At 49.8% G+C, this 8,815-nt stretch overlaps 2 protein-coding genes across 3 annotated transcripts in view; both read left to right on the top strand.

The window, feature by feature from the left end:
- Positions 1–1,115: 1,115 nt before the first annotated feature.
- LOC132489017 (NADH dehydrogenase [ubiquinone] 1 beta subcomplex subunit 4-like) lies at positions 1,116–1,525 on the top strand. Its single transcript, XM_060097935.1, has one exon. The coding sequence runs from the start codon at positions 1,116–1,118 to the stop codon at positions 1,503–1,505; it is 390 nt and encodes a 129-aa protein (XP_059953918.1). The 3' UTR covers positions 1,506–1,525.
- A 6,238-nt stretch (positions 1,526–7,763) lies between these two features.
- Positions 7,764–8,815, top strand: part of SLC24A4 (solute carrier family 24 member 4) — a 178,418-nt gene continuing 177,366 nt past the window's right edge. For both annotated transcript variants that reach the window (XM_060097934.1, XM_060097933.1), the window contains exon 1: positions 7,764–7,893. In XM_060097934.1, coding sequence (XP_059953917.1) covers positions 7,764–7,893 — 130 coding nt within the window. The remainder of the gene's footprint in view (positions 7,894–8,815) is intronic.

Below are 8,815 nucleotides of genomic sequence, written 5' to 3'. Positions count from 1 at the left end.
CATACCATCAGGCAAAGGGGGCTTTGGAGGTGGGAAGACTGTTCAAGGAAAATGAAACAAGGGTCACCTCTGAAGAGCAAGAAAGAACCTGAAAGAGATTCTGAGTGGCTGGAGCCTGGAGTGAAAGGAAGGGAATAATGAGAGATTGGGCTGGAGGAGCTGGGAGGGTTGGGAGCAGGGTAGAGAGAACACACTTGGATAAAATACCAATGCCCACTTCCTGCCCCCAGGTGGTTTAAAAGCCCCCCAGGCGATTTGAATGTGCAGCCAATGTTGAAAGTACTGATTAGATCATGCAGGATCTTGTATGTCAAGCTCGGGAGCTGGAAGTCTAGCTTGAGAGCAGCAGGGAGTCTCTGAAGCTTTTATGGGAGGAAGGGACATGACCGGGTTTTCCCTTTTACCCTAGCTGCTGGTTGGAGGAAGGAATGTGATGGAAAGACTGGGGTTAGAGACACTGGTTAAGAAGGCTGCCGCGGGGCGCAGGTGAGGCATGGAGCCAGAGGTGATAATGGGGATGGCAATAAGGGGACAAACCTGAGGCCTGAGTGACGATGGACTGGAAGGAAGTGCGGGAGAGGCAGGAAGACAAGGATGAGCCTCAGATTCCTGACGCGCGGGTCAGAATTCCTGTAAAGACTCCAGCTCCAGATACAGACTTACGAGTCAGCAGCGGAGAGCAAATAACTCCAGCCAGAGAATTGATGAGCTCTCCTGGGAAGAGGGGTGTAACGAGAGAAAAAAAGAGGGCCTAGAACAGAGGCATAGAGGGCCGAGGGAAGAGCCGGGTGGAGAAGGAAGAGAAAAACCATAAGCACACACTGTTAAAAAAGTTAAGGATGTGACAGTTTTTTTTTTTTTTTTTTTCTGCGGTACGCGGGCCTCTCACTGTTGTGGCCTCTCCCACTGCGGAGCACAGGCTCCGGACGCGCAGGCTCAGCGGCCATGGCTCACGGGCCCAGCCGCTCCGCGGCATGTGGGATCCTCCCGGACCGGGGCACAAACCCGTGTCCCCTGCATCGGCAGGCGGACTCTCAACCACTGCGCCACCAGGGAGGCCCGTGACAGTTTTAAGAAGGGTGTGTTTAGGCGCAGTTGCGCGCCGGGTCGTCAAGATGTCGTTCCCCAGGTACAAGCCGTCGCACCTGGCGACCCTGCCCACTACCCTTGACCCAGCTGAATACGACATATCTCCGGAAACTCAGAAGGCACAAGCCGAGCGTTTGGCCATAAGATCCCGGCTTAAACGGGAGCACCTGCTTCAGTACATCGACCCCAGCCGTCATGGGGTCATCGAAGATGCTGCCTTGATTCGTTGGACCTATGCAAGATTAGCAAATATCTATCCCAATTTCAGACCCACTCCCAAGACCTCACTTTTAGGAGCTCTGTTAGGAATTGGGCCCCTCCTCTTCTGGTATTGTGTTTTCAAAATGGACAGAGATAGGAAAGAAAAACTTATCCGGGAAGGAAAATTGGATCAAACATTTAACATCTCATATTAAGTCTGGCAATGATGACTATATGTACTGTTGTTTAAATGGATCTATTAACCATTAAAAAGTTTTTCTTTCTTAATATTAAAAAAAAAAAAGAAGGGTGTGTTCAAGAGTGTCCAGTTCTGCTGAGATGTCTCCACAGATCACTGGTAACCTTGACAGTGAAGATGAATGGGACCTTGGGGTGGTGCTGAAGTGCTGGTGAGAGGGGGCACCTCCTAACAGGACAAGTATTTTTTACCTTCTTCACATTGTAACCAAAATGTGTATATTCATTCATTCTATAAATACATCATTTATTAAGTACCTAATGTGCTGGATACTGTGTTCAGAGCTGCAGACAAGACAGCAGGTCCTTGAGGTCCTCACTGGCCAGGAGGAGACAGATACTCTCTCCCATTTCACAAGACCATGTGATGTAACGACTATAATGGAGATGTACGTCAGGGGCTTTGCAACAAGCTGGACCAACTCTACCAGGGAGGGGGAAGGGGTGGCCAAGAAAGGTCCCAGAAAGCAAGGAAGTGGGATGAGGTTTGCCCTGGTGTGGTTGTCATGGGGGCTGTCCACTGCAGATTGCAGAGTTCAGCCTGTAGTGGAAGAAGCGCACTTCCAGACCTGCCCATGTTGCTGGGGCCACGTGCCTGGCTTTGGCCACTGAGTGGTGAGCAGCGGTGTGCAGAGTCCAGAGTCCTCAGCTGCCAGCTCAAGCCCCTCCAGTGGGCTCTCCTCCCTCTGACATGGCGAGCAGCAATATTTGAGACTGTGGCTGTTCCTAAGAACATGAGTAACTGCCCTCAAGACACACACCTCTTGATAGACAAGAAATGTAGAGGAGGAAAAACTAATTTCCCTCCACCTATCTTAGGTTCATTGGCTGGGGCCTTGTAAATTAGACCAACAAAGGACAGATTAACAAGAGAAAACCAAACAGAAGTTTATTCACCTGTGCATTGTGCGTACACATGGGATTACCCAGTAATTAGTAATTCAAAGGGGTGGTAAGAACTTGGGCTTATATAGCATTTTAACAAAGTAAAAGTACATCTTTAGAGACGTGAGAAGACAAAGGAAAAACATTTCGTGCTTCCATGGGTGGCAAATTGTGAGAAGGCAAATATAAGGGGAGATCAATGGCGGATAAGGGCAATTTTTTTTTTTTTTTTTGTGGTACGCGGGCCTCTCCCTGCTGTGGCCTCTCCCGTTGCGGAGCACAGGCTCCGGACGCGCAGGCTCAGCGGCCATGGCTCACGGGCCCAGCCGCTCCGCGGCATGTGGGATCTTTCCAGACCGGGGCACGAACCCGTGTCCCCTGCATCGGCAGATGGACTCTCAACCACCGCGCCACCAGGGAAGCCCTGGGTGAGTTTTAGCAAAGTTTGTAGATAGATTCCTCTGGTGCTGTCCCTGGGCTGATAAGGATCTAGAGTTGTTGCCAGTGATTAACTTCTGTCCTTCCTGGCACAGAGCAGAGGGAAATAATCTCTACAGATTTATTTCCTACATTTAGGCAAATAGGGGACGTTTTTCTTGTATTTGCTTCTTCTTATTTGCCTTCAGCTCAAAATAATCCTTATGCCAAAGTAGCATGTTTTGGAGTCGAATATTCTGCTACCCTGAAGCAAACTTTTGTTGTTTTACCGTTTTTTTGTGGTTACCACAGCATAACCTAGCCCAGTGGTTCTCAAAATGTGGTTCCTGGACCAGTAGTATCAGCTTCACCTGGGAACTTGTTAGAAATACAAATTCTGAGGCCCCACCCCGGACTTACTGAAGCTGAAACCCTGGGGTGGGGCTTAGCAATCTGAGTTTTAACAAGCCCTCCAGGGGATTCTAAAGCACAGTCAAGTTTGAGAACTGCTGCCCTAGGCGGTGCCAACTGATACAGCTATCTGGAAGACACAGCAGGAGGAATTACAATTCATGGAGAAGGTTGTTTAAGTAAACTCGGAAAAAAAACGAGTAAGAAGATGAATTAAATGGTGAGGCTCTTCATGTCATAGGAATGAATATTTAAGAAAAAATATAGTGTACCTATCTGCACAGACTGAGCCTTCCTATCAAAATGCTGAAAACGGGTCATGTGGACAGTCTCCTACTATGTCACATCACAGAAAATACTGTTGCAGAGGGGATACTCAGAATCCAATGTCATTGAAGCCACAACTAGGCTAACTAAGATAAACCCAGAAATGCACTTTCCATTTGTCTCCATGGCCTTGCTTAGAAAATGCTCCAGGATGCTTTGAATCTGAAAGGTACATAAAATCCAATTCTCTCTTCTGCAGGGTGAGTCATTAGAGCTGCAGCAAAGGCTATTTGGTAATGGGCAGTATTTAAATGAAGCAAAAAGTACAATTTCAAATGAATTGCTTTTTAAACTGTCAGATAAAAGGAATCCATTTGTGCATATGAAATTATTCCAAGGTTCTATTAACGGAGAGCAGGTGAAAGATGTCAAAGAAACGTTCTATTAAAGAGCTGACTAAATGCTTAAGGACAGACACCTGAGGAGTCCTCTGGCCTGTTTTGGATTCGGAAATGTCTGTTTTTGCCAGCCCTACATGAGCTCCATGGACACAAGTTTTAGGAAAATACTAAATCCTAGTAATAAGATGCCATTTTTTAAGCTTCAATAAGTTTTTTTAATGGAAGTATAGTTGATTTATAACGTTGTATTTTTGTAGTGAGGTGAATAGACCTAGAGTCTGTCATACAGAGTGAAGTAAGTCAGAAAGAGAAAGACAAATACCATATGCTAACACATATATATGGAATTTAAGAATTAAAAAAATGTCATGAAGAACCTAGGGGTAAGACAGGAATAAAGACACAGACCTACTAGAGAATGGACTTGAGGATATGGGGAGGGGGAAGGGTAAGGTGTGACAAAGCGAGAGAGAGGCATGGACATATATACACTACCAAACGTAAAATAGATAGCTAGTGGGAAGTAGCCACATAGCACAGGGAGATCAGGTTGGTGCTTTGTGACCGCCTGGAGGGGTGGGATAGGGAGGGTGGGAGGGAGGGAGATGCAAGAGGGAAGAGATATGGGAACATATGTATATGTATAACTGATTCGCTTTGTTATAAAGCAGAAACTAACACACCATTGTAAAGCAATTATACTCCAATAAAGATGTAAAAAAAATAATGTTGTATTAGTTTCAGGTGTACAGCAGTGATTCAGTTATACATATATGCATATATATAGATATATACACACATATCTATCTATATATATATAGATATATATTCTTTTTCAGATTCTTTTCCCTTACAGGTTATTACAATATATTGAATATAGTTCCCTGTGCTATACAGTAGATCCTTGTTGGTTATCTATTTGATATATAGTGGTATACATATGTTTATCCCAAACTCCTAATTTATCCTCCCCCCACCCCACTTTTCCCTTTAGTAACCATAATTTTGTTTTCTATGTCTCTGGGTCTAATTCTGTCTTGTAGATAAGTTCATTTGTATTTTTTTTTAGATTCCACAGATAAGTGATATCATAAAATATTTGTCTTTCTCTGCCTGGCTTTCTTCACTTAGTATGATAATCTCCAGGTCCATCTGTATTGCTGCAAATGGCATCATTTCATTTTTTATGGCTGAGTAATATTCCATTGTATAAATATACCACATCTTTTTTATACATTCATTTATCAATGGGCATTTAGGTTGCTTCTATGTCTTGGCTATTGTAAATGTGCTGCAATGAACATTGGGGTGCATGTATAATAAGATGCCATTTTGTTCATTAGAGATGCTTTAACCAATGTGACCCAAATGCTGTCTTACGGCGGGACAATAGTATATTATCGCTTTAACTTTTTCCTTTGGTGAAAATACAATGCCAAGGGCTCTTGGCTAGCTTTCCAAATGCCCATTTTAACACTGTTCTGTGGTCTTTTATTTGTTATTGATAAATAGCAATCCTTGTACAGTCTGGTCAATAAGAAGAAAATTCTTCAAACATATGAAAAGTGTTCTTTTTGTCACCGGCAGGTATGCTTGGTAGAGGTCACCCATATACAGGGAGATCCTCGATGGTAAGGCTGCTCTAGAGACAAAACAGAATCCTGAGCTGTTCTACACAAGGGCAACCCCGGTCTTTTCCATTTCATTTCCTCTAGGGGTTTCTACTGCAATTAGTCTTGTGCTCATGCCTTCAGTATCCGTGGGACTACTGAAAATAATTAGTGAATCTTCTCCTTCCCCTGGCCCTCCAGGTACCTCTCACCTGTGTCACTATGCCAGGCTAGCACAAGCAAAATTCTCCTTGCTTGGTCAGTCCAAGAGGAACTGTGAAGATGGTGCCTCACTAGAAGCATTGGGACAGATTTGAAAGGGCCATGCTTCTGACACTTGAATGTGCACACACATCTCCAGGGGGTCTTGTTAAAAATGCACATTCTGACTCAGTAGGTCTGGGCTGGAAACTTAGAGCCTGAATTTCTTGCAAGCTCCCAGGCAATGTTTATGCTGCTGTGGACCACATTTTGAGTAGCGATGGAATAACACACATTCCGCAAAAACAGTGACTTTTAGAACTGACGCTATTAAACAGGCATTTATCTAAGGGTCTGGCTCCCCTTTGCTTTGGGGTTCCTTGAAAGCAGGAACTGGATCTTACACATTTTTTGGTTGTTTTGTTTTGTTTTGTTTTGTTCTCTGGCTGGCACTTGGTATTAATCCCGCACTCAGTGGGTATTTATTTAATTAAACAGAGCTGGCCTTGTTCCAAAAAGGATTTTAAGTGGACTTAACCCCTGGCAGGCCCTAACTAGGGGCTTGATGAGTTGGCCAGGGAAGGAAATCATTCCCAGGGTAGCCACAAACCCTCTGGGCTGAGGCCCTTCCGCTAAAGGTCCCCACCACCCGCTTGCACCTGGATTTCAACTCAGCTGCTGCGCTTCTGAAATTCTCCCTCCTGCCCCATTTTTTAAAGTGGTTTACACTAGAGAGCCGATCAGAGAAAAGGAGGAAAAACAAAACAAAACAAAACCCAGAAACCCCGTGGGGCGCAGAACTCTCGGGTTTCTCTCTGCCGGGTCTCCAGCTTTGTGCAGGTCGGCGTAGCGCCCGCCGCCGGCTCCCCAGCCCGCCTCGAGAGCCCTGGAGGAACCGGCCCTGGGGGCGCGGGCGCTCGTCGGCTTGGTGCAAGCCTGTTTGTTAGCTCTGCTCGAGCAATTAATCTTCTCTTGCATCTCCCGCCCCGGGGGCGGGGGTCGTGGCGGTCTCGGGTCGCCTCGGGGGTCGTGCAGAGCCCGGACTAGAGCGATCGCTCTACTGAAACCCTTGTTCCCAGAGTCCCTGCGGTGCCATAACCCGTTCCTCTCTGCAGAAGCCTCGGAGGGTTAGAGAAGGGCTTGTTTCGGCTCCATAGGGGCGGGGGGGGGGGAGAGAAAAAGGGAGAAGGAGGGTGATTGTGTGGGTCAGTGGTTGAGCCTCACGGGGGAAGGGAGGAGAGCCCGGGCGAGTGCGCCCTAGGGGAGGAGTACACGTGCTGGGGAGGCGGGGGGGGGGGTGGGGGGGGGGTGAGAGGCGGGCAGGAGGGGAGGAGAAGGGAGGCGAGAGCTGCGGGCGGGAGGCTCCACGGCCTCGCAGACGCAGGCGCCAGCAGCCGGAGAGAAAGTTCCCGGGGAGAGCTCGCCCCCGGAGGGCCGTCGTCGAGGCTGCTCGCGGCGAGGGTTGCAGGTCCCGCGCGTCCCGCCTGCCTCCCCGTCTGAGCGCACTGGGCCGCTGGGGCTTGGCTCGCCGGGAAGCAGGGAAACATCGCTGGCCGGCGGCTGCCGCCAAACTTGGAGAGGGAGGATGCTGCGAGTGCGAGCGGCGGCGCGGGGCACGGGTGCACACTGAGTGCTATCGGGGCTGCGGCCGGGCGAGGGCGCCGAGGCTGAGCGGGCAGGTAAGGGGCACCAGCGCCAGGGCTGCGCCAGCCCTGCGAGCCAGGGCCGCCAGCGCCACCGTGCCGGCGTCGCCTCCTCGCCACGGAGCCACGGTGAGCGGAGCGCGCACGCCGCGCGCGGGACTCTGAGCTCCGGCCGCGTCGCGCGCCTGCACCTCCTCTCCCCACTCTGGGCTTCCCCGCCAAGCTCGCCCGCGGGCCGTGAAGCTTTTTGGCCCGTAGCCTAGCCCCTCGCCTCTGAGCCTCGCGTCGCCCGCTCCAGTCTACGCCGCTCCGCCACAGATAGCACTCCGGCCAGTGGGGCTCCCCATCCTCTGCCAGAGACGGCATCCAGGCGCTCCGGGATGGCGCTCCGCGGCCCCCCGCGGCCGCGCAAAGTTCGCAGGAGACGAGAGATGCTGAGGCAGCAAGTTGCCTTCGTGTGCGCGATTTTGGCCCTGGTGTGCTGTGCGTCTGGCCTCTTTGGCAGCTGGGGTAGGTACTGGTGCGGGCCTGCCCCGGGAGTTGGGGGGCTTGGGCCGGAAAGCCGCGGGGCAGCTACGAGAGGTCTTCCTTTCCTTCCCAGTCAGGTTGGCCTCAAGGGTTCATCCAGTCCCTTCCACACCAGGCAGGTAGAGCGCACCCAGGAGGGCTGATATCGACTCTCTGAGCTGTGGTGCCTGTTCCCCTGAGCTGCGCGCGGTCCCTGGGGCCTCAGAACGCGGCTGCAGGTCTGTGTTACTAAGGCGAAAGCCTGAACCACTGGCCCCCTCGGCGCCAGAGTTCTGTCCCTGGGGTGCCCAGGGAGTGTGGACAGCGCAGCGGCGGGGTCCAGGTGTGGATTCTCTTGGACTGGGGCGGACGAGACTAAGTGGACCAATTTCCATTTTGCGGAGCGGAGAAGGTTGTTCTCCGCGTCCCTCGAAAACCCAGATTCTGAGGCTGGGAACTGAGCCTCAGCTCTCCCCTCGCCCCTGCCAAAGGGGCGCCCTGGGTGTCCTGACGCGTCTTCTCCAAACCCTAAAAATGTTGTGGGCAGTCTGTCCCCTCGGGAAGTTGCTGCTATGTTTCAGCATCGTTTCTCAACTCCTCTTAATCCCCACGGGACCGGCTTGTGCCTGGAACCACTAGCCACGGTCCTTCATCCAAGGAGAGACTGAGGGATTTGGGAGTTACTTAGGATATACAAATTTAAGGTGGAGAGAAAAAGAAACTTACAAAAAATATGTTTAGGGAAGGGAGTGGCGGATGTGCGGCTAGGCGGAAGCTTCAGAAGACATTCAGGTGGCTAACATTCCCATGTTCAGTTGGATGGTGTGGACCTCCTAGTATTGTTTTTTTAGTATTCTATTTTAATTTTTAATGTCCTCTAGAAACTTTATTTAAAACATTTTTAATTGAAGTATAGTTGATTTAT

Source organism: Mesoplodon densirostris, chromosome 4, assembly GCF_025265405.1.
Source record: "Mesoplodon densirostris isolate mMesDen1 chromosome 4, mMesDen1 primary haplotype, whole genome shotgun sequence".
NCBI lineage: Eukaryota > Metazoa > Chordata > Mammalia > Artiodactyla > Ziphiidae > Mesoplodon > Mesoplodon densirostris.
The sequence above is the reverse complement of the archived record's forward strand: the minus strand, read 5'-3'. Positions and strand labels throughout refer to the sequence as shown.

Bases quoted from the DNA above. Each gene is read 5' to 3' on its own strand.
- LOC132489017 (XM_060097935.1), top strand. From the start codon at position 1,116: ATGTCGTTCCCCAGGTACAAGCCGTCGCACCTGGCGACCCTGCCCACT.